This window comes from Xenopus laevis, chromosome 3S (genome assembly GCF_017654675.1).
Source record: "Xenopus laevis strain J_2021 chromosome 3S, Xenopus_laevis_v10.1, whole genome shotgun sequence".
Taxonomy (NCBI): domain Eukaryota; kingdom Metazoa; phylum Chordata; class Amphibia; order Anura; family Pipidae; genus Xenopus; species Xenopus laevis.
In genome coordinates, this window is record NC_054376.1 from 26937070 (window position 1) to 26962584 (window position 25515).

A 25515-nucleotide genomic window follows, 5' to 3' on the forward strand; every position below is an offset into this window, starting at 1 on the left:
ATGTGCCAACAGGGTACAGATTGCTCAGGGGTACCACAAGTGTTCACTCATATTAAAGGGTGACAATATTTGGTTATTTTTCCCCTGGGGCTACAGTTGCCACCTCATCAGTTCAGTCTCCAGCATGCATCTAAATTAATTGTTAATCCGCCTTGCAGGCTGCGTATTCCATATGTGTTCGGTTTTAAAGGGGTGAGGGGCCAACCCTACCTGGGGCAGTGCTCCTTAGAATAAAATGCAGCAGTCCTGGGGGAAAAGTATGGCTTATTTTACACCAGGCTGTTTTTCAGGCTGGTAATAAACACGTGAATATTTGCATGAAAATAAGTTATTTTCCCGTTACCGGTTATACCGCAGAGTGGATGGGAGCAGATCGAAATTTTCACTACCTAGTGTTGCATTAGTGTAAAGCAGCGGCTTTACCTAAGTAGCCTGAAGTTGTGTCACGAGGGAACTTCGGGCGACTGCGGAAAACTGAAGCGATCCGTATGCCATCCCGCTGGCGAATCCCATTCTTGCTGGCAGGAAGGCATTTCGGGGAGATTAGTTGCCGAAGAAGAGAAGATTTGTCACTGGGCGACTTTGCGAATTTGCACGTGTGCCACCACCTTAAGGGCTAGTCCACACGGGGAGATAGCGACGCGTTTGCGGTCGCGGCGGCAAAGCGCCGCGACAGTCGCCGCGACCGGCGCAGGCGACAGTTTTGTATGGGCGCCTATGTAAAAACGCCTGTGCTAACCACACGAGGCGATGCGCTTTTCAACAGTCGCCTGAAAAAGCCTGGCGAGGCATTTTCAGGCGACTGTTGAAAAGCGCATCGCCTCGTGTGGTTAGCACAGGCGTTTTTACATAGGCGCCCATACAAAACTGTCGCCTGCGCCGGTCGCGGCGCCTTGTCGCCGCGACCGCAAACGCGTCGCTATCTCCCCGTGTGGAATAGCCCTAAAGCAGACCCAGATATCTGAAGATTTTACTCTGCTGCACATACATTTGTCTAAAGTTGGCCATACATCTAAAGATCCCCCAGCAGCCTAACAACAGAACAATGGGAAGGTAACCAGATAGCAGCTCCCTAACACAAGATAACAGCTGCCTGGTAGATCTAAGAACAGCACTCAATAGTAAAAACCTATGTCTCACTGCGACACATTCAGTTATATTGAGTACAAGAAACAACAGCCTGCCAGAAAGCAGTTCCATCCTAAAGTGCTGGCTCTTTCTGAAAGCACATGACCAGGCAAAATGACCTGAGATGGCGCCTACACACCAATATTACAACTTGAAAAATACACTTGTTGGTTCAGGAATTACATTTTATATTGTAGAGTGAATTATTTGTAGTGTAAACAGTGTAATTTAGAAATAAAAACGACATCATAAAAATCATGACGGAATTCCTTTAAGGTGGGCCTGGAATTTCAAGTACACAGAGGCCCAGACAGCCCCCCACCAGCCTGCTAAACTGACTGTCTGTAGTATCTTACAGCAGCCCCTCTGGCATTTGTCAGAATCCAAAGATTGCCAGTCCGAGCCTGGCTGTCTAAAATGTTGTAAATTGGGCTTTCTTTATCCTTTAAGTGCACTTTAGTATGATGAAGCCTGTAAAATGCTAAGATCTTTTGCCTTTTTCTCCTGCCTTTCTTCACAAACCAAAAAGCATACTATTAGTCTTCCACTTTGCTACTGAAACCTCTGCCTGGTTGTTAGGATAAGCCAAACCCTAGAAACCAGATCATTTAAATTCCAAACTGGAGGGCTGAATAATTCAAAACCCACAAAGCACTTTGACATGAGCTGGCCCTTTAAATAGACTAGGAGAACTTTGATAAAGAGGAATTTTAACAAATAACTTTAAAACCATTGAATAATTGTAACTTATGCATATTGGCAGGCTGCTTTGATCTGCAGTTTTCTTCATTAGGCAAAATTTTATTAATGAGATTTACGGCCCATGTAACGTGGGTGCTGGACATGTCTGTTATAGTTCCGTTGTATGGTATAGTATTTTGTATGGTGGTGGTACGTCTGTTTGCGTGTATATGTTTTATTATCCCTTTCTATTTTGTCTATGTCTGTCTAGAATGCCTGGCCAGCTTGGAGATTGCCAGAGTCGTTTGGCAATTAGTGATTGTGGGGCCACAAGACTTGCAGAAAGATTACTGGGTTGTTTGAGGTTTAAAGAGGAAAAGGAAACCACATTTTATTGGGGGGGGGGATATAGGAGGAGCTGCATATAAGCCACACAAATCCTACAAATATGGCACACAATATTGTTATATACTGTAAAAGTATGTGCCTGATAGAGCCAAGCGGGCATGAGAAAGGGTGTAGAAGCAGCCGTGACAGGTTTCCATGTTATAGAGTTCCTTGCTGTCATTTATAGTAATATATTGTGCTTAGATCAGACCTCATACTGGTCTCTTATTGCTCCCCTCTGACTCTTTAAATTAAACTGGTGTAGCATCATACTGCCTGGGTCAGAATGGCTGTTAAATGAACACTCCGCCGGGAATATCCACTAACCAGCCGCAGCGCAGATCTCATGCTTAAAGGGATAGTTCCACTCTAATGATTACTAGGGCTTCATTCACCAGTCCCATTAGTCAATAGGACACCGTTTAGTGTTGTTCATTACAGAACAGACACAGAGGGGCTCAGTGATCTATTTTACTAACAATGGCAGGTAAACCATATGCCGTTTTAATTGCCATGCACTCAGCGTTTAAAGGAATAGTTCAGTATAAAAATAAAAACTGGGTAAATAGGCTGTGCAAAATAAAAAATGTTTTCTATATTGTTAATTAGACAAAAATGTAATGCATAAAGGCTGGAGTGACTGGATGTCTAAGGGTAGGACTACAAGGGCGTTTTCGGCTCGATCCGACGCGCTGCGACAAAACGCCTGCAACAAATGGCATGCGATGGAAATAAGGTAAGTGAATGCATTGTCGGATGAAATCTTAGTGTTGATCCAGCGCGACGGGACTGTCTGATGCGGACGCTGCGTCTGCATCCGACAGTCGTGTTGCGTTGGATCAACGCTAAGACTTCATCCGACAATGCATTCACTTACCTTATTTCCGTCGCATGTGATTTGACGCAGCGTCGAAAACGTCTGTGTGGTCCTAACCTATAATAATAGCCAGAACACTATTTCCTGCTTTGCAGCTGTCTTAGTTTCCACTGATTGGTTAGCAGGCAGTAACCAATCAGTGACTTGAGGGGGGTCACATGGGTCATAACTGTTTGCTTTTGAATCTGAGCTGCATGCTGAGGATCAATTGCAAACTCACTGAACAGATATGTCCCATGTGGCCCCCCTTATAGTAACTGTCTAACTCAGAGTTAGAGAGCTGAAAAGCAGGAAGTAGTGTTCTGTTCTGTTAGACATCCAGTCACTCCAGCCTTTATACAATAAATTTTTGGCTAACTAACTATATTAGAAACATTTTTTAGTTTGCACAGCCTATCTATTTACCCAGTTTCTATTTTTACACTGTTCCTTTAAGCTGTTTTGTTAGGTTTATCCCCGCTCTTGTGCCAAGTGTAACGATCAGTAAGTATATAGAGCGTTGTAGAATGAGGTACAAAGTGCAGTTACAGAAGCCAGGCCCTGCTGTGCACACGTTACATGACTCCTGTGTTAAGGCCTTTGGCAATAGCACTTTGCACCCACACACGGAGTAGCTTGTGCCTGCAGAATAGACAGAAACACAAGGTGTGTCAGAGAACACCCTCACAATGCCCACATCGACACCCATGCATTGTGCACACGGCCTATAATGAGTTGCAGGCGGAGAGCATATTGATGCATGTGATTTGTGATAGGTACAAATGTTTGCAGTGCACTATAAGGGCTCTTTTTTAGCATTTTTACCTGCGCTCCCCTGCGTTACGTTTTTCGGCGTTCAGCCGCAGGGGAGCGCAGGAATAGACGCATTTCATTTTTTCAAATGGGGCTGTACTCACACAGGCGCATGTAGGCACCGAACGCAGGTTGAGACGCAACATGCTGCATTTTTCCTGCGTTCGGCACCTACATGCGCCTGTGTGAGTACAGCCCCACTTGAAAAAATGAATTGCGTCTATTCCTGCGCTCCCCTGCGGCTGAACGCCGAAAAACGGAACGCAGGGGAGCGCAGGTAAAAACGCTCATGAGTAAGAGCCCTAAGACTCAGCCTATGACTAAGTGTCCCTGGTAGACACGAAACGGGTCAGACCTTGGTTCTGAATTTATGGAACATAAAGTGTAAGCTTTTTTAACCTTTTACCATCTGACTCCGGCTTTACTACTTTGTGGGTCCAGGCTTGTGCCAGCCTCATTATGAAGTTCCCTGGTATTTGCTCCCCTTGCTGAAGGTCTGGGGCATGTGCACCCGGGGCCACCATGTATAGCGGTAAGCTCACGCAATGTATTTAAACATATTGCATATACTGGTTATATATTTGTAAAGTGCATAATAAGACACAGACTGGGGTGCATTTATAAACAGTGGGCAAATTTGCACATGGGCAGTAATCCATAACAACCAACGAAAGGTTTGATTTCATTGTTCAACCTGCAGGTGTCTGAAACTAACCAGTCACTGATTGGTTGCTATGAGTTACTGCCCAGGTGCAAATTTGCCCACTGTTTATAAATGTGCCCCCGTATGGGATTATAATGGGGGCCTAGGGAGACCCGCTGGCCAATCATCGTGCGGTGTGGTTTCATGTGATTTTCAAATTTGCCCAGTATTCACTGTATAGGAACCCCCGCTGGCCCCATACACAAGACAATAAGTCACTGACTTTGTCTGGAGGGGCTACATGGTACAAATAAAGTGCCCCCTAGCATTTACTTTAATGCAAATCACTATGATTTTACCCCGAGTTCCAACAGTATTGCAGTTGCCTAGGGTTGCCACCTCACCCCTTTAAAACCGAAGATATATATGGAATCCACAGACTGCATGGCTAATTAGCAATTCATTTAGATGCATGGCTGCACATAAATCAGTCCAGTTTGCAGTATGCACCTAATGAATTGCTAATTAGCCATGCAGGCTGTGTATTCCATATATGTACGGCTTTAAAGAGGTGAGGTGGCAACCCTATAGTTGCCTGCTAATTAGGTTGTCCTGAAAGTTACATGCAGCTCAACTGTGCAGACACAAACTACTGTCTGCTTTGGTAAAATATCCAGTTGCTTATGCTTGTAATGATCCCTCAAATTATCAGATTATTGGCCTGTATATAGGACTTGCTCAAATAATATCTGGCTGGTTATTTGACAGATATTCAGGCGAACCATAGATAGCCATGAGATTAAAGGGGTTGTTCACCTTTTAGTTAACTTTTACTATAATGTAAAGAGTCGTATTCTTAGGCAATATGCAATTAGTTTTTATTTTTTATTATTTGTGGTTTTTGCATTATTTAGCTTTTTATTCGGCAGGTCTCAAGTTTGTAATTTCCGCAATCTGGTTGCTAGGGTCCAAATCACCCTAGCAACCAAGCACTGATCTAAATAAGAGACTGGAATATGAATAGGAAAGGGCCTGAATAGAAAGATGAGTAATAAAAAGTAGCAATGACAATACATTCATAGCCTTACTGAACATTTGTTTTTTTTTAGATTGGGTCAGTGACCCCCTTTGAAAGCTGGAAAGAGTCAGAAGAAGGCATAAAAACAATAATGAAGACCAATTGAAAAGTTGTTGCCATTCTATAACATACTGAAAGTTAAATTTAAAGGTTAACCGCCCCTTTAATGCAGCCCTCTCTTGGTGGTTCTGTATAGGCCCCTATAAAATGGAATAGTGCCTAATTATTCACTATTTTCAGTATCATATGCTCCAGAGTCGTTACTGGCTGCATAGGAATGTATGGATTGACCTGTGCTGTTGCTATTATGGGTGTATGGAAGCAGCCAGTGTAGCTGAGCAATAACCAGCAGTATTATTTCTCTAAATACTAGAATTCTATAGAGGATAATGCTCCCATTCACTGACTGAATGGCAGAGAATAAATTGTAGATGGCAATCACACAGATGAGGTACAGCATCCAAAACCAGCCAGGGTAGGTGCAGGACCAAGGGCCTCTTGCTTTCATTGTATCACATGGCAGAGCAGGTTGCATGGGGTGGAGTGACATTTAGCCCCAGGCATTACACAGCAGGTTGGACAAGGGGTAGTTAGATGCAATAATTAGGAGGGCTCTTAAGTCTTTTGTCTCCTTATCTAAGATCAGATTTAGGCAATGGGTGGAGACACAGAGGCAGCAGGGAATAGATGGGTGAGAGGCAGAAATTGGACAAGTGAGGAGAGAGGTGAGGGGAAATGAGAGATGATCAATCTGCAGATGTTTATGACCAGATCATTACTAACAGAAGGTACTGGGAATTATAGTTCAGCAGAGTATGGCTTCCTAGATAGCATTACACTTTCAAGTGCTGGGATCATTGTGACTAGGGTATAATACAGAGCAAGAGCAGAGTGTCTGGTGGTGCACACAAGTTGTATAAGTGTGGCGGAGCTGCTTGCCTATTGTGTGCTGTATTGTCTAATTGGCTGTTTTGGTTTCAAGAGATATGTATTTGCATTCACAAACTGACGTGTTCTGTGTGTCACAATGCAGCGTAACAACATTCTGGGGCGGTCACATGGGCATCAATGGCTGTGATGCCATGTGGTTTTGCAGCACTGCTGTCAAGCGCAGTGTATCATGGCAGAGAGAAGACCCTCGTTGTTGGTTCTGGAAGAGGCAGTGCTGGGGAAGGAGGAGCGGGATTAGGATGGAATGGTTGGAGGGTTGCATTCCTGTATGAGTTTAGAAAGTGCAAGAAGTGTGTTTGGGTTGATATTGGCTGAGAGAGACTGTATGGTGTTGGGGGAGGGGTGTGCGTGCAATGTATAGAGAAGGGGGGAGGAGGCTGCAGGGTGTGGGGCAGAAGGAAGGGGGCTGTAGTGTGTGGTGCAGGGGGGAAGGGCCTTGGCTATATGGAGCAGAGAGGAAGGGGTTTCAGTGTATGGTGCAAGGAGGAGGGATATGTGCTGCATGGGATGAGAAGAGGGGGGATCATGCAGTCTGTATGATTAATAGCATGCCAGGTGCTTAAGGGCAGTATGTTGGGGCAGTAGCTTCAGTCCCTATGCAAATTAGGCTAATTGTGCCACTGTTCCTAACCTGGCGCCCTTATTAGTAAAAGCAATAGAGAGCACTGTGGCATGGTAGCCTGGCACCTTGTAGTACTGGAGGCACAAGCACAAAGGGTTACTGTGTAGGGAAGAGGAAAAAGCCTGTGTTAGTTGTGAGCAAGTCTTTGTGCCTCACTGTGTCACGGGTCTAATGATTCTGCATGGGGCAAGTTTTCACTGGGGCAGGTGCATGTCTTGTATCCTGGACCACATTTTTGAGAGATTTAATGCAAACACTGTACCTTTTGAACAAATCAATGTGAATCATGGGAATTGTCTGGTGAATCAGAGGAAAAGTGGCCCATCATGCTGAATGTGCGTCATTGCTCCGATGCTTCTGGGTAATTTGGTTAGTGCGCAGCATAGGAATACAGCTAATGCCTGTGCCGAGGGTTGCTGGGCTGCCACTGGGATGTGCTTGGTGCGCAGGGTCAGAAATTCAGCCCAGCTTCAGCGCTGGGAAGGTTATTCGTTTCATACAGGAAAGAGGGGTGACCCTGTGCAGCCATGTGTAGATCATGTGGGTGGAGGAGCTGCCGGGTGCAGGAGGGAAGTCTGTGTGTATTGCAAATCAGGTGGGTGCACCATGTACTACGTAAAGGGCATTGGAGTGGGTGATGCATATTGTGGGTGCAAGGGAAGGAAATAGTGCAGATGTTTGCCTTATGCAGGGATATAAGGTGGTATTCTGTGTGGCAAGTGGAATTAGGGGCACTCCACGTATTATACGAAGGAGGGATATTCTGGTAGTGTGCAGGGAAGAGAGATTTGTGTAGTTTTAATTATTACACTAATGGTGGCTGAGATGATTTTTAAACTGGAGGTAGCGTTCACTCAGGAGGGTGACAGCTGTAGCAAGGAGTTTAGTCATAAGATATGGTGCTATAGCATGGGGTTCAGTCTGTAGGTGCAGTCCTACATGGGTATCCGCTATGGGTTGTAATTCCACAGCATGTTGGGGAAATGCTATAGCACAGGGTAAAGTAATTAACATATAATTTTGTGTATTGGGTTCAGCCTGGCCAGTGTTGTGCTATAGCATTGAATGCAATAAGGAGGTATGGTGCTACAGCGTCAAATTAAGCCAACCATGAGGGTGATTCTGTTTCATACAGTGCACTGAAAAGAGCAAGGAGTGCAGTCAGTAGGTGTGATGCTATATAGCAAGGAGTGCAGTCAGGAGGCTTGATGCTATATAGCAAGGAGTGCAGTCAGGAGGTGTGATGCGATATAGCAAGGAGTGCAGTTAGGAGGTGTAATGCTATATAGCAAGGAGTGCAGTCAGGAGGTGGGATGCTATATAGCAGGGATCCCCAACCTTTTGAACCCGTAAGCAACATTCAGAAGTAAAAGTAGTTGGGGAGCAACACTAGCATGAAAAATGTTCTTGGGTGCCAAATAAGGGCTGTGATTGGTCATTTAGTAGCCCCTATGTGGATTGTCAACCTACATTGAGACTCTGTTTGGCAGTACACCTGGTTTTTATACAACCAAAACTTGTCTCCAAGCCTGGAATTCAAAAATAAGCACCTGCTTTGAGGCCACTGGGAGCAACATCCAAGGGGTTGGAGAGCAACATGTTGCTCACGAACTACTGGTTGGGGATCACTGCTATATAGCAAGGAGTGCAGTCAGGAGGTGGGATGCTATATAGCAAGGAGTGCAGTCAGGAGGCTTGATGCTATATAGCAAGGAGTGCAGTCAGGAGGTGTGATGCGATATAGCAAGGAGTGCAGTCAGGAGGTGTAATGCTATATAGCAAGGAGTGCAGTCAGGAGGTGTGATGCTACATAGCAAGGAGTGCAGTCAGGAGCTGGGATGCTACATAGCAAGGAGTGCAGGCAGGAGGTGTGATGCGATATAGCAAGGAGTGCAGTCAGGAGGTGGGATGCTATATAGCAAGGAGTGCAGTCAGGAGGTGGGATGTAGGTGGGATGCTATATAGCAAGGAGTGCAGTCAGGAGGTGGGATGCTATATAGCAAGGAGTGCAGTCAGGATGTGTGATGCTATATAGCAAGGAGTGCAGTCAGGAGGTGTAATGCTATATAGCAAGGAGTGCAGGCAGGAGGTGTGATGCTATATAGCAAGGAGTGCAGTCAGGAGGTGTAATGCTATATAGCAAGGAGTGCAGTCAGGAGGTGTAATGCTATATAGCAAGGAGTGCAGTCAGGAGGTGTAATGCTATATAGCAAGGAGTGCAGTCAGGAGGTGTGATGCTATATAGCAAGGAGTGCAGTCAGGAGGTGGGATGCTATATAGCAAGGAGTGCAGTCAGGAGGTGTGATACTATATAGCAAGGAGTGCAGTCAGGAGGTGTGATGCTATATAGCAAGTAGTGCAGTCAGGATATAAGATATATTGCAAGGCGTTTCATGGGTGTTTCTCATTAAATAGTGGGATTAGAAGTAATATAGAACAGGGAGTGTAGATTCTGTATGGGGTTCAAGGATCAGAGTTGGGTAGTGCTGTGAAGAGCAGGGTGTTGTTGCTGTTTGCTGGAGTGAAACCTGTGCAGTACAGAGGGGAGCTGTGATGTGAGGGAGGGGGCTATGCATTCTTGTTTGTTTGGGTTGGACAGACTGATCCTGTTGAGCAAGAACAAGACAGAACCCGATGTTCCAGGGACATGTTGGGAGAGAGGGAGGAGGAGGGAGCAGCATGATGAGGAGTAGAGGATTTGTGTATTAATGCCAGCCCTACTCACTGCATCATGCTCATTAACCCTGCTCAGTAAACTCATTCTTCCAGGAATTATATGCCTGCCCTTGCTCTTTTGTGTCTGTGTCTTATTGACTTTTTTTTCTCCCCTTGCCATTTTGTCTGCTAATAACTTTGGATTACTACAAGCATAGAAATAACAAATTTAAGGCCATAGACTTATGCAAACTGCAATTCCCAGCATCCTTGGCCAACATGCACAGTGTCTGGGAGTTGTAGCTCGGGGTATGTCAATTAGGCCTTCTCACATGGCCTATTGAGACCAGATAATTAATGAATACCTGCTTCTGTTCTGTTACAGCCCTCCTTTTCTAGAGAACTACTCTTTGGAAATGCTACCCTTTGTACTAAATGGTGATGGCAGTTATGCATTATGTTCCTGTATTCTTGTAGCCCTATATTAGGCACGTGGGCTTACGTTTATATTGAAGTTTTTATTTCACCGTTTGTGCATTCTCGGCCTCTGAGCTGAAACAGGAAGATGAAGAACATTCTGATAAGTTCATACCGACTAACCAAGGCAACTTGTGCCCCCCTTATGGCAGCTCTTGGCCAAAGATGCAGAACAAAAAAGTTCTATAACTTAAAAAATAAATACCATTGTCTAAATCGGGAGTCCCCAACTTGTGAGCCACATTCAAATGTAAACAAAAGTTGCAGAGCAACACAAGCATGCAGATAGCTCCTGGGAGTGTTTGATTGGCTATTGGTAGCCCATCTGTGGACTGGCAGCCTACAGGAGGCTCTGTTTGGCAGTACATGTGTTTTTTTTTTATGCAACCAAAACTTGCCCCCAAACCAGGAATGCAAAAATAAGTGCCACTGGCAGCAACATCTATGGTGGTTGGTAAGCAACATGTTGCCCGCAAGCCACTGGTTGGGGATCACTGGTCTAAATGGTACTACAAGTCAGTTTTAGGGTTAACACAGAGAAAGTTTAGTGGATAATTAGAAATAGACAGGTGTAGAAGTTGAGATTGTTCCGTCAGCCCCTTCCACACTTTCCTCACATACTTTCCTCACATTTGCCCTTTTATTGACACCTGCCACTCGCAAAGACGTTTCCCCTTCCCCTGCTGCATTTGTTCATTTCTGTCTCCCACTTACTGCTCAGCCTTTTCCGTTCCTGCCCCTGGTCGTTTCCTTCCTGTCCCCCGTAGCACTCCCTTTGCTGCGCCTGGCTTCCTGCGCACACCCTATCCTACCCCCTGCTAGTGTGCTGCTCATTGGTTCTCCTCTACATACCCCAGTGACCCTTGCCTTCTGGGCAGCAGCAGCTGACTCCACCTGTCATGTGTATGTAGGCTGTGGGGCCACCAGTCCCGCTGCACCCCATGCATATTTATATGTATATATGTGTGCTTACAGCCTCCATTTTATGACGTGACCCAAATGCAGCTATGTGCTGCTGCCCAAGCCAAGTTTGTGGACGTCATGTGTTGATTTTGCGATACAGTTTCTGCGGTGGCTGGGGGTGAAATTCCCTGCTCCCTTGGGGAGGTTTTCTGTGTACAAATTCCCAGGAATGGGCCGTGTCAGTGAACAATTTGTTTAAGCGTGTACTTTGGAGCATGAGAGAGGGCGATACGTGTTTCTGAGTGTGTGTGTAGTGGGGGCTGTTCATTGCTGGGCAGTTACATTGTCTCCTGACAGACACAGGGTTAATCATGGGGTGTCTAACTAGTGCCAGATGCGGGCAACTTGCCAACTTCCACGTCCTGTGTACAGAATGTGTGGTCATGTGACACGAGGAAGGGAGAGGGGCAGATGAGCAAAGTGTTAACCCCTGATGCGCACTCAAAGCTGTAAAATAGAGCACAGCTGTCGGACCTGAGGTGAACCAGCAGATGAACTACAACTTCCATCATCCTTAGCCAGCGTGGGTATGGGTATAATTCAGTCACGCACCTCACACATGCCTGTCATTGGCTGGCTCGAATAGTCGTTCGGTAAGATGGCAGCGGTGTGCTGGACCTATATAGGATACGGGCTGGGTGGGGAATGGGGGGGATGAGTGCAAGAGCTTTGGCGTCACATAATTGCTAGGGAGGGTACTGAGCGCCTCTGATGTAGGGAATGGTGAGGTGATACTGTATATCATTGTTCTTCAGCCCCTCACAAAGAGAGTTGCCTGCAAATGAACTCCATGAACCCCATGAAACCATCGCACCCCAGCACAGGGCACAGGTGAGACACCTCTATACCCCTTATTTCTGTGACACCCCTGCCTGCTGTTTTTGCCTGCGCACTTGCATGTACTTTGCATGTACAAACATGCTGACTTCTGTCTGCCTGCCTACATCTGTGCTCTTCTTGTTCCTTTGCATGCTCGCACACACTGTACTTGCTACCATTTATAAGCGCGCAACTATATTCCTCCTCTGTCTGACAGTGATGGTTCATTTGCATACGAGTCTGTTTCCTGGCAACCAAACACCAATCAGGCAGCAGGATCCCTCTCCGTGGTAACCACCGTCTGGGGTCTGAGCAACACATCGCAGAGCCAGGTAATTCGATGTCATTGGGGGAGGTGCCTGTTGAACTGCTCAGCCTTAACCTTTCGCCTGCCAGTGTCTTACAGAGCACTGATGCGTTAAATCCTTCCAGCCGACCTGTAATATATTATATTGTACCCACTTGCATCGCATTTGTCATTTACTTGTCCTCTAACAGACCTACTGCACAAACACACACATATATTATATATACACACCTACACTCACCATAGCCTGATCACTACTAAGAGCCTACTAAAATTGTTTTCTTTAATTCTTCTTTTTCCTCAGGTCTTTGGTAATCCCATGGTGCCCAGCGGTGGCCCCAGTGGGGGCGGAGTTATGCCAGGTCTAACAAGCAATGCTGGGGGGATGGGGAACCCTCAGTTTATGGGCCAGCAGGCGTTCTCTGAAGGCGGAGCAGGAAAGAGTTACCTACAGCAAAGCGTATATGGGCGAGGCGCATACCCTGGGGGCAATGCATATGCCAACAGGTACTTTAACTACTGTTTAGATGGGTGTGGGGTGGTGGTAGGACAGGTTGCTTTATATTTCCATTAATAAATATTTTGTTTGCATTTGTGTATACATTTGTATTTTTAGTGTATCATTGCATATGTGTCTTTTTCTTTCTACAGTTACCCCGGGGTCCCCACATCCGCAGGTGGCATGGGAATGCCACAGCATACTGGCCGTGGCCCTGCAGATTTCACACAGGCAGCAGCTGCTGCAGCAGTAGCAGCAGCCACAGCAACTGCCACTGCAACAGCAACTGTGGCTGCCCTACAGGAGAAACAGAGCCAGGAGTTAAACCCATATGGAGCGGTGAGTAGCAGACTCCTCCTTTCTTTCTTGTTTGTCTTGTCTTATTCCTCTTTTACTTCCCTCACACCTGCCACCCACTATTCCCATGTGCTAACCCCCTTTTAGGATTATTGCTGCCTTTGTTTACTTCTCTTCTTTCTTCTCTGCAGGTGGGCCCTTCTCACAATTTTGGAGGTCAGTTCCTGCCTCATTCTGGGCCCCGAGGACCATCAATGCAAGGTGGAATGGCATCTGGAGGTCTAGGGTCAGTGATGAGTAACACTGGCATGTCTCAAATGGGTATGGGCTCTGCAAGAGCCCCTGGCATGAACCCTGTATACACTGGGCAACGAATACCACCCCATGGCTACCCTGGCCAGCACCAGAGCCAGCAGATACCTAGGCAAGGAGTAAAGAGGACGTACTCCAGTGATGTAAGTCTGACCGAGGGCAGATAAATATATATTTACCCTGTGTATACATGCTGGGGAGGCCAGACATGGCTTTTTTTTAATAGCATTGCTATTCAGATATGTGTATGAAAATGGAGACAAACATGGCTACTATCATTATGGTCCCTGTTTAGTTATAATCTGTACTTTTTTCTTACTCTTTATTTTTTAAGGCTTTGGATAAAATTAACCATGAGGCCTCATCTTGCAGCTAGCTTTACCACCTTTATTGGGGTATTGGTCCTTTAAAGTACAATCTACTGTTGATCTCCATATTATATATGTTAGATACAATATAATTATTTTTAGTATTACTACTATTTCACTTTAAGGGGCTAGTTCACCTTAAAATAATTCAACTAGGCAGCAGGTGGGGAAAGGAGAATGGAAGATAAATAATTGAGCCCTGAAAAGAAAAAAAAAAAGACAAACAATTCAAGTTGAAGTCTGAATATAGACTGCTAAAAATGGGTTATCTAGAACATTACTAAGGAGCAGGTTGATTAAGGGTTGAGTTGAAATTTTGTAATTTTTTTTATGGTCAAGACTGTCAAATTCACTAGGGAATTATCCAAACTAGATTTTTAAAAAAAAAAAAAAAAAAAAATCAAATTTGATTTTCAAGATTTAAGAATTCAAATTTGTCTATTCGCCCCGTAAAACCTGCCGAATTCCTGTATAAGTCAGTAGGAGAGGTCCAGTGACTAGTTGTTTATAGCCTTCCTGACATTCAAGTTTTTTTCGGTCAAATTGACATGTTTGATTTTTTTAATAAATTACCCCCCAATCGAATTTTCGAGTAAAATCGAATTTGTGTTAAAAAATAAAAATAAATTAAATTAATTCGACATTCAAATCTTGATAAATGCTCCTCCCCGTGTGCATTTAAAAGTGAACTTTCGCTTTAAAAACGGGACCAGATTCAGTAGCCTCTTAACCAGATATAATTATATCATGATGCCTCTAGTTGGATCTGATATTTATGCAGTCACAATCCCATTGTTGCAGACATATCCCGTCTACAAGAGGCTTAGGTTTAGGGTTGCTTTAATGTGACATTGACACCATTGCAGCATAAAGCATGCCCCTGGGCATCTATGCTGGGATCTGACATTCTTTCATTTAAATGATCCATTCTAAACCTCATCATAGCCAATCTAATTCCCCTGCGGAAAAGAAATGCTGCCATAAATGTATGGTTGGAAACTGCCTTAATGAGGATATCCACCTAAAATGATGATAGCAAATTGAATTCCAAGCAACTTTCCAATTCATATACTTTAATGGTCAACTGTTTTAAAGGACATGTAAAACCTACATTTTCCTACCATGTATATAAGTTGGTCATATCTCTCCCACCCAAATGGCATTATTTGCACTGTATACATTACCTCCGTTTGCCAGTATCATAACATTTTTATAAAACAAAAAGCAGCTTTCACCCAGGGGGCCATATTCCCTCTGACACATCATCAGTGCATTTATATCTGCAAACGGCACATATGCAATATAAAGTTCACGCAGTTGAAGAATGCAGGCTAACACAGGCAGAATTTACTATGATGACTAGTCCTACTTGGATTGAGCACTGTGATGGTTACTCTGAGCTCAGGAGAGGGGGTTAGGATTTAAAGATAGGAGTAGACAGCTAGAACAGAGTTTCTATGGGAACCAGAAATGCCATCCCTTCACTGGCTGCTAGACTGGAGGGTGTGTTTATTAATCTGAGTTGAACTGAGCGTGCTCAATAGCCAACAGCCAAAGGAAATTCCAGAGGGAGGGGTCTGAGTGGGATAGAGGAGGAGGAGGAATCCTAAGTGATTAGGGGATGCTACAGCCTTACTGTTAAACTTTGAACAACCAGGAGGTTTCAAAAGAGGCTCTTCAGTGATTACATTTTTGTGTGTGTGGGGTTTACATACCCTTTAAAGTTATTTGTAAATATTTTTTCTGTTGACAGCAGTATCTGTTCGCTGGTGACATTCTGGTTCTGGCTTCTCAAACAATGTAGCAGAGGAGACAACTGATTTAGTCGCCTGATCAGTGGAAGAACTGACTTTAGTACATTGTTCCAGAAGTCAAAACCAGAGAATGGAACGGGATGAACAAATACTGCTTTCAACTGCAATAACATTAACCAATAACTGTAAAATCACTGAATATGTTTAATGAATGTACATTGGAAAGTTGCCTGGTATTACATTTTCTTTCATTAGGCCAAAGGAAAGCAGTTTTTGGATGGAACTCCCAAACTGGAGGGATAGCACATCTAAGCATAAGCATTTGACCAACAGAGGCATACTTTTTGTTTGAACTCATTATGGCTGTAATTGTGCCATGATGCATGTAGTAAATTATTAGAATAAATAAGAAGCATGTGCATATAGGACTAATTTTTTACTTCTTCTTTTATAGGGTTACACTTCTCAACAGTACATTCAGAGTGGCCAGTACCCTCCCCATGGAGGACAGTATGCACCAACCACCCCACAGCAATCTGCCCCATCCCCCTCCTACACCGGGCACCGGATGCAGCAGAACATGTCCCAGTACCTGCCTCAGGCGGGCCCTGGGGGACATTATTACAAGGTAAGTTATTAATTACTTTCTTATATGTTACTTGCATGTTATTTGTGTTTCTTTGTGCAGGAGTCTGAGACAGTTTTTTTAATACATTGTTGATGTTACAAGCATTTTATAGGAGGTGGGCTTTATTTATTAAATGAAGTGCATCATAAGGAAAAACATCACTGAAGAGCAACTGTGTTCATGTGATTAAACATTATTTCCTTAAACCACTCTGTAGTGGGTCATGTCCCTGCATATAATTATATAGTGAATAAAGTACCCCCTCTTCTAAATTATAAGGATATTATAAGTTACAGAGGAGTTTCATGACCATAGAAAAACACGAGGCCAAACTCCAAGGTAACTTCTAATATCCTCATATTTTGCAACAGGGGGCACTTTATTTATTATAGTACACAAGTTTCAGTGAGTCATGTGACAGAAATGACATCAGAACTCACCGTTTATAACTGATGACATCAGAATTCACAGTTTATAAGGATATAATTTACAAGCTATTCATGGCTTTTGTGTATTATATAGAAATATTGCAACTGTGCTTTCAGAGAGCATGGAGGCCATTATACAATATGGGGCAGATTTATTAATGGTCGAATAGTAAATTCGAATTTCGAAAACATTTTTGGTGTCAAAATTCACACATTCAAATTTTAATCCCCCTATGCAAATGTGAGTTTTATTACACCTCGACCATGGAAACAGTCCTAATTTAAATATTCAGCACCTAAAACGTGTCAAACTCATGTAGAAGTCAATGGCAGAGGTCTGTTGAACCATTTGAAGATGTTAATAGCCATGCTGACATTCAAGTTTTTTCCGGAGGGAAAACTCGAATCCAATACAAATCGAATACAATTAGGATTTTTGGGTCGTTCCTATTCGATCGTATATTAGACATTCAATTTTTTTCTGAAATAACCTCCCATTCGAGTTGTGAGTATATACAGATTTTTTAGAGTAAAAAAAAATTCAGATGAATTCGACCTTTGATAAATAACCCCTATATGTGTTGACTGTCATGTTTTGTTCTATGTTCTTTTTTAATGTAATTAACATTAACTCCCCTTCCCAGTAACAACAGATTTAATGATAGAGGAAGAAATAGATTTAGATTGTCGGAATGGGAAGGACATCCAATGTTTTATTAAAATAAAATAGTGTTTTTCTGCACAGCACATGTTTTTTAGGCACAGCACATTTTCCTGGCATTGTGGGAAATAATTTAGGACTCTATGGCCTGTTTTTATAGTGTTAGTCGAATAAACTTTTATTATGATGCAGACGGTGACATTCTGAGACATTTTGCAATTGTTCTTTATTGTTTTTTATTTGAATTTTTTTTGCTGTAGCTTCAGTTTGAAAATTTCAGCAGCTATCTGTTGCTAGGGTACAGTTTACCCTAGCAGTGGTTTGAATAAGAGACTGGAAGATGAATAGGAGAGGGTCAGAACAGAAAGATAAGGAATAGAAAATTAACAATAGCAATAAAATTGGAGCTTTGCAGAGCAAAAGTTCTATTGGAAGAAGAGTCAGTGACCCCCATTCCCCGATTAGAAAGCTTTAAAGGCTGAAAATGAAGGTAGAAAATTAAAAAAGTGTAATAAATGAAGACCAGTTAAAAAGCCACAAACAGGCCATACTAAAGCTTAACTTGAAACGGGCAAAGAAGTAATCTCAATGGTGAATTACCCCTTAAAGTGCTGTGCCAGTTCGTCAATCATGGTCCACTGGCTTCATTTCTGAAGACTCAACATAGATCATTCTATAGACTTTCAGGTATCTGTATAGTACTTATATTAACAACCTCCCTTGCTCCCTTTTATCTTCTACAGTTCATGTTCTCTCCTACTCATGCACTGTTATTCCTTCCTTAGCTTACAGATCAATACAACGGACAGAGCAATAACTTTAATGGAGGAAACTTTGTCTACAATCAAACTATGACTGGGGTGAGGATAAAGTTCTTTGATTGGAAAAGCAGAAAGGATTGAGGATGTTGTGTGTGTGTGTGTGTGTGTGTGTGTGTGTGTGTGTGGGGGGGGGGGGTTGATATAAACTGGGATGTAGAACTGAGCTTGACTGTAAAGAAGGGTAGCAAGTGCAGATGAAGTTGAAATAACAGAACTGTCTAATAATGTATTGGAAGATTTATTGCTAATTCTCATGTTCTCTTTATCTCCCACAGCCGGGCCGTTCCATGCCAGGATATCCCAGCTCTCCCTTGCCAGGAAACCCTACTCCACCAATGACACCAGGCAGCAGTGCTGCCCCCTATATGTCTCCAGGTCAGGATGTGAAGTCTCCCTTTCTGCCTGATGTTAAACCTCCACACAACACCTTGCATCCGTCACCCACTGGTAAGTTGGCTACATAAGCCCCCCTCCATCTGTTCTACATCTATGAGTTAAGGTATATGTCATCCAGAAAGCTCGGGACTTGGGTTTATCTTCACTATTCCTCTTTCAGCATCTGTTTCTCTTCATTCTGTCTTCATGTAGCAGTAAGGTGTCAGATGAATGATCCAATAGATCTTATAGGGGAGGCTTCCTTTCCTGGCAGATGTATTAGGGCTAGTCCACACGGGGAGATAGCGACGCGTTTGCGGTCGCGGCGACAAAGCGCCGCGACAGTCGCCGCGACCGGCGCAGGCGACAGTTTTGTATGGGCGCCTATGTAAAAACGCCTGTGCTAACCACACGAGGCGATGCGCTTTTCAACAGTCGCCTGAAAAAGCCTGGCGAGGCATTTTCAGGCGACTGTTGAAAAGCGCATCGCCTCGTGTGGTTAGCACAGGCGTTTTTACATAGGCGCCCATACAAAACTGTCGCCTGCGCCGGTCGCGGCGACTGTCGCGGCGCTTTGTCGCCGCGACCGCAAACGCGTCGCTATCTCCCCGTGTGGAATAGCCCTTAGAGCTCACTCAAATAACTGATTCCAGTACAAACAAAATCTAGCAAAATAACTGCCCTTTGCATAAATCCTGCATGTAGAGAGACATGTTATCTGGGGATTTTAATAGAGTGAGCTCTAATACATCTTCTAGGCTAAAGGAGCCCTCCTATAAGATATATTGTATCTAACTTTCAATGAATATCTGACACCCAATCCTGCATGAAGACAGAATGAAAAGAAACAGATGCTGAGAGAGGAATAGTGAAGATTAACTTGATTATTTCAGAAACAGTACAGAATTTTTAATTTATTGTATTTAGAAAGTTCCATATTTCAGTATACTGCAACTAATATTACATTTTGATTTTTGCGATAGTTCCCCTTTAAATAAACCCAGCAGGCTTGTTTTGCCTCCAATATGGATTCATTATATCTAAGTCTGTATCAGATACAATGTACTTTTTTATTATTACAGAGAAAAAGGAAAATATTTTTAAAAACTTAACTTATATAGATAAAATTAAATCTATGGGAGATGGCCTTCCTGTAATTCTGAGCTTTCTGGATAACGGGTTTCCAGATAACAGACCCCATACCTGTATAAACATTTAAAGGGATACTGTCATGGGAAAAAAATTTTTTTCAAAATGAATCAGTTAAAAGTGCTGTTCCAGCAGAATTCTGCGCTGAAATCCATTTCTCAAAAGAGCAAACAGATTTTTTTATATTTAATTTTAAAATCTGACATGGGGCTAGACATTTTGTCAATTTCCCAGCTGCCCCAAGTCATGTGACGTTTGCCTGCACTTCAGGAGAGAAATGCTTTCTGGCAGGCTGCTGTTTTTCCTTCTCAATGTAACTGAATGTGTCTCAGTGAGACATTGGTTTTTACTATTGAGTGCTGTTTTTAGATCTACCAGGCAGCTGTTATCTTGTGTTAGGGAGCTGCTATCTGGTTACCTTCCCATTGTTCTTTTGTTTGGCTGCTGGAGGGAAAAAGGGAGGGGGGTGATATCACTCTAAAGCTGGCCATAGATGTTGAGATTTTTAAAAGATCAGATCCTGATCGTGAGACCAATATCTTCTCAGAACGATCGTACGATCGTACGAATTTACCATCAACTAAAAAGACCAATTTGGCAGGAAAACAAAGTGGAGCTGCCTGCTTGGCCCTGCAAACATAGAGAGATTGCACTGGGGCCGACAAAGATTTTTTGACCTGGCCGATCAATTTCCTGACAGATGTCGGCCGAAAAATCGTAAGATGTACGATCGTTCGAATACCACTAACCGCACGATAATTTCGAAGGATTGGTCGGACTTCCCTAAAATCGGTCGTTCGGCAAGAAGAATCGTCGCGTCTATGGGGACCTTAACTTGCAGTACAGCAGTAAAGAGTGATTGAAGTTTATCAGAGCACAAGTCACATGACTTGGGGCAGCTGGGAAATTGACAATATGTCTAGCCCCATGTCAGATTTCAAAATTGAATATAAAAAAAATCTGTTTGCTCTTTTGAGAAATGGATTTCAGTGCAGAATTCTGCTGGAGCAGCACTATTCACTGATTCATTTTGAAAAATTTTTTTTTTCCCATGACAGTATCCCTTTAACTATGTATAGTTCTTGAATATTGTGCCCTATTCTAGCATTTATTTACAGCATTAAACTCCTATGTTTTTGTAAGTTTATAAGCCGGAATGCAAGTACTATGTATTTTCAGCTATCTTTAGCCTTACAAAAGCGCACATATGTCATAATTTGCCTATTAAACAATCATGGGGAAGTTTATTTAGTCTACCAATACATTTTCATAAGAACTAAGTATTCGGGGTAAAATATAGGCAGACCTGAATAATAAATTTGAGGTTTAATGGACACTGGCTCTTATACCCCAGGTAGCTCCAATGATGAATTACGACTGACATTCCCTGTGCGTGATGGAATTGTGCTGGAACCATTCCGACTCCAACATAACCTGGCTGTCAGTAACCATGTGTTCCACCTGCGGGAGTCCGTGTACAAGACGCTTATGATGAGGTCTGTATTTTCTCCTATGCATACGAATGGTCAGCAGCTTGTGTATGTATTTATATAGTCTGGAACACTTCATTCTCTTTGCCATTTATTTGTTGTGAAGCGCTGTTGATGATATGAAGGAATAATAGGTTTAGGCTGCAACAAACACTAATACCACTCCCTCCTCAGGCCTGACCTGGAACTGCAGTTTAAGTGCTACCACCATGAGGATCGGCAGATGAATACTAACTGGCCATGCTCAGTGCAAGTTAGCGTGAACTCTACTCCGCTGAGCATTGAGCGTGGGGACAACAAGACTTCCCACAAACCTCTGTACCTAAAACAGGTTTGCCAGCCTGGCAGGAACAGCATCCAGATCACTGTCAGCGCCTGCTGCTGTGTGAGTATCATGTTCCTAGCATATGACTTAAAAGTAAAAGGATTGAATGAAAAAAAAGTAGTTTGGCAGCAGTTTGGGATCTGATGGTTGCAGGTTTCTGATTAACAAAGGAAGGGACATGTGCTGTATGATAGGACATGAAAAGCAGTGGGCGACATGATAAGAAAGATAGAAAGTTGGTGACACCATAGAAAAGTGACTTATGGGGGAAAACATCTAAACAATGGTATCATAAAATAAAACTGTGCTGCTTAAATGAAGACTAATTCTAAAATGTCACAGCGCTTACAGGAAACAGGACAGAGAACATATTTTTCAGTGTTCTATTTTCAGGAGCCCAGAAGAAGTCATTTCCTGTTGTATCTTTAGTATAGTACACCTGTACCGACCAACAAGAAAAACATGGGTCTTATTAGTTTAAAGGGGAACCATCGCAAAAATGAAAATTTAATATAAGCCTCAGCATACTGAAATAAGACATTTTCTAAATATAATCAATTAAAAATTCTGTACCGTTTCTAAATAATCAAGTTTATCTTCACTATCCCTCTCTCCACATCAGTTTCTCTTATTCTCTCTTCATGCAGGAGTTGGTGTCAGATAATCATTGACAGTTAGATCCAATATATCTTATAGGGGGGGCTCCTTTTGCCTAGAATATGTATTAGAGCTCATTCTATTAAAATTAGGGATGCATCAAATCCACTGTTTTGGATTTCGGCCGAACCCCTGAATCCTTCAAAAAAGATTCAGCCGAATAACAAACCGAATCCAAATCATATGCAAATTAGGGGTGGGAAGGGGAAAACATTTTTACTTCCTTGTTTTGTGACAAAAAGTCATACAATTTCCCTCCCTGCCCATAATTTGCATATGCAAATCCGTATTTGGCCGGGTGGAAGGATTCATGAGAATCCTGCTGAAAAAGGCAGAGTTCCGAACCGAATTATGGATTCGGTGCAACCCTAATTAAAATCACCAGACATCATGTCTCTACATGCAGGATTTTTGCAAAAGGCAGTTATTTCATTTGTACTGGAGTCAGTTATTTGAGTGAGCTCTAATACATCTGTGTAACGTTCTGTTACCTGGGATCCCATGGGAAGATGGCTGGTCCACGGAGCACTGGTGGCAACGGGAACTCCTCTACAGCTCCGGTCTTCACCAACGCCCTTTTGGGGCCCCGGGTTTTCTGCGGTGGAGACGGCAAAGGAGCCAATCGTGTTAGAAAGCGTAGTACGAGGGATCAGGCAAGAACGTAGTCAGGTTCAGGCAAGGTCAGTTCCAGAAGTCAGAGAAGCGAGGTACTAAAGGATCATACGAAAGCGAAGTCAAGTTTCAGGCAAAGGTCGGTTTCAGGCAGCGAAGGTCCAGGAAAACAGGCAGAGGATCAAATGGGAACACAGACAACCAGGGCTTTAGCGGAACAGTAGAAACTGAAGCCAGCTTGGGCAAGGAGAGGTGGAAGGTATTTAAGGGAGCAGGAACCAATCAGGAGCAGGCTGAGGAAGGACAGGCACATCAACAGCCAATAGGGGACTGGGCGCACCATTATTAGGTAATTACACCTAAGTGTTTTGGCGGGAGTGTCCGTTTTGACGTGCGCCAGCGTTTTGACGCCGGCGCCTAAATTGACGAATACCGGCGTTTATGTGCCTAAGTCTATGCGCGCCAGTGTTTATGCGCTGGCACACGGCGTTTGTTACAATCTGCTAGGAAAGGAAGCCTCCTCAATAAGATATATTGGATCTAACTGTCAATGAATATCTGACACCCAAATGCTGCAAGAAGACAGAATGAAGATAAACAAATGCTTAGAGAGGAATAGTGAACATAAACTTGATTATTTCAGAAATGATGCAGAATATTTAATTGATTGTATTTGAAAGTATCATATTTAAGTGTGATGAAGCGTATATTAAATGTTCATTTTCACAATAGTTCCCCTTTAAGTTTATGTTTAAACAAGAGAAAAGGTGTTAGCGGGGTGTAGCGCAGTATGAGCACCAAGATAAGGAAGCTATACATGATGATGGTTATCAATATTTTTATTCTGTTTCCTTTTAGTCTCACCTGTTTGTGCTACAGTTAGTCCACCGGCCATCAGTCCGATCGGTCCTACAGGGTCTAATAAAGAAGAGACTGCTTCCGGCTGAACACTGCATCACAAAGAGTAAGACTTACTCTCCCTTTCTGTTGGCTTACCTGCCTTCCCTAGGGTTGGCACCTGGCCGGTATTTTAGTGGCCTGGCAGGTAAAATGATGGTTGATCCCAATGTTATTAATAGGGAAAAATTATAAATATATAGGATGGCTGGTATTTTTTTTCCAGAAAAGGTGGCAACCCTAGCCATCTCCTATGCTAGCGCTTAACATTTCACCCCAGTCCCTCCCCATTCAATCAGTCACCCTTTCTTCCCCAGTTAAAAGGAATTTCAGCAGTGGCAGTATTCCAGGAACTCCAGGACCTAATGGAGAAGATGGAGTAGAACAAACCGGCATCAAAGTGTCTCTGAAATGTCCAATAACCTTCCGGAGAATCCAGCTTCCTGCAAGGGGACATGACTGCCGGCATATCCAGGTGAGGGGAAGATTAAGTCCATGCTTTAGATCTCTCTATCTTGTTTTTTTTAGATTTTTCCTTCCGTTTCTCTTTTAAGACACCATTTACTTTCTTACTTGCCGTTTGTTTCCTGCTTCCCTTTCAAGCTGTTCTCTTTAAAGCTCAATTAAACCTCATTTTACTGTCTGCATTTCCTGGTCTTTTTATCTCTTCACAATCAGCTTTTACTGTCTCTCATTTTACCATTAATGATCTCTCTTCCCTCTTACGACCTTCTCCTGTGTCACTTTGCCTGAACTTTTCTTCTTTTCTATTCTTTCAGCTCCTTTGTAATTGTTTTTCTGTTTTCCTTAGTGCTTTGATCTGGAGTCCTATCTTCAGTTAAACTGTGAACGAGGGACATGGCGATGTCCAGTGTGCAAGTAAGTGAACAAAATAATCTGGTAGCTTTAAGCACAGACAGCTTATTTGGGATACAGCAACTACCCAACACTCTATACCATATCACCCATGGAGGCACCCTCTCTAGCAATGTATTGAAAGTTGGTTCAAATACAAGTGGCTATACACAAACTTTTAAAGGAATTGTTCAGTGTAAAAATAAAAACTGGGTAAATAGGCTGTGCAAAATAAAACATGTTTCTAATTTAGTTCATTAACCAAAATTGTAATCTATAAAGGCTGAAGTGACTGTATGTGTAACATAATAGCCAGAACACTACTTCCTGTTTTTCAGCTTTCTTGGTTTCCACTGATTACCAGGCAGTAGCCAATCAGTGACTTGAGGGAGGGACACAGGGGTCATAACTGTTGCTTTTAAACCTGGGCTGCATGCTAAGGATCAATTGCAAACTTACTGAATAGTTATGTCCCATGTGGCCCCCCTTCAAGCCGCTGACTAACTCCGAGATAGAGAGCTGAAAAGCAGGAAGTAGTGTTCTGGCTATTATGTTAGACATTCAGTCACTCCAGCCTTTATACATTAATTTTTTGACTAACTAACTATATTAGAAACATTTTTATTTTGCACAGGCTATCTATTTACCCAGTTTTTATTTTCACACTGAACCTTTAAGAATTTATGCTATGCACAAGTTGATTAGATTCCTAAATCATTAGGACTCCTTTTTTTAACATTCAATTGATTCCACACTCCAAACACATACTACTGTCTTACATAAAAAAAAAAATCTGACCTTAAAGCATGACCGTGCATCATATTTGAAAATGCTTATGAGGCTACAAGGGGTGTTTCCGATTAAATTGCATAACTGTATTTTTCATGCCACGTCTGCTGTAACTAGGCACGTGACAGCTGAAGTCCATTATAAAGGGGGTCAACATCTCACAATTTTATTCCTATACTATATTGTTCTATATAATTCACAACTAATTTGTAGCGTTA

General features: G+C 43.0%; 1 protein-coding gene across 9 annotated transcripts in view; it reads left to right on the forward strand.

The window, feature by feature from the left end:
- The window catches only part of zmiz2.S (zinc finger MIZ-type containing 2 S homeolog), a 42290-nt gene that overhangs the window by 11030 nt on the left and 5745 nt on the right, over window positions 1–25515 (forward strand). For 3 of the 9 annotated variants that reach the window (XM_018255120.2, XM_018255118.2, XM_041588126.1), the window contains exons 2-14: window positions 12010–12085; window positions 12291–12405; window positions 12685–12887; window positions 13032–13218; window positions 13368–13631; window positions 16065–16238; window positions 18113–18187; window positions 18424–18595; window positions 21027–21168; window positions 21337–21547; window positions 23615–23720; window positions 23971–24128; window positions 24465–24532. In XM_018255120.2, coding sequence (XP_018110609.1) covers window positions 12036–12085; window positions 12291–12405; window positions 12685–12887; window positions 13032–13218; window positions 13368–13631; window positions 16065–16238; window positions 18113–18187; window positions 18424–18595; window positions 21027–21168; window positions 21337–21547; window positions 23615–23720; window positions 23971–24128; window positions 24465–24532 — 1925 coding nt within the window. In that variant the 5' untranslated portion in view covers window positions 12010–12035. The other 6 variants (XM_018255116.2, XM_018255117.2, XM_018255115.2 and 3 more) reach the window with 6 other exon arrangements.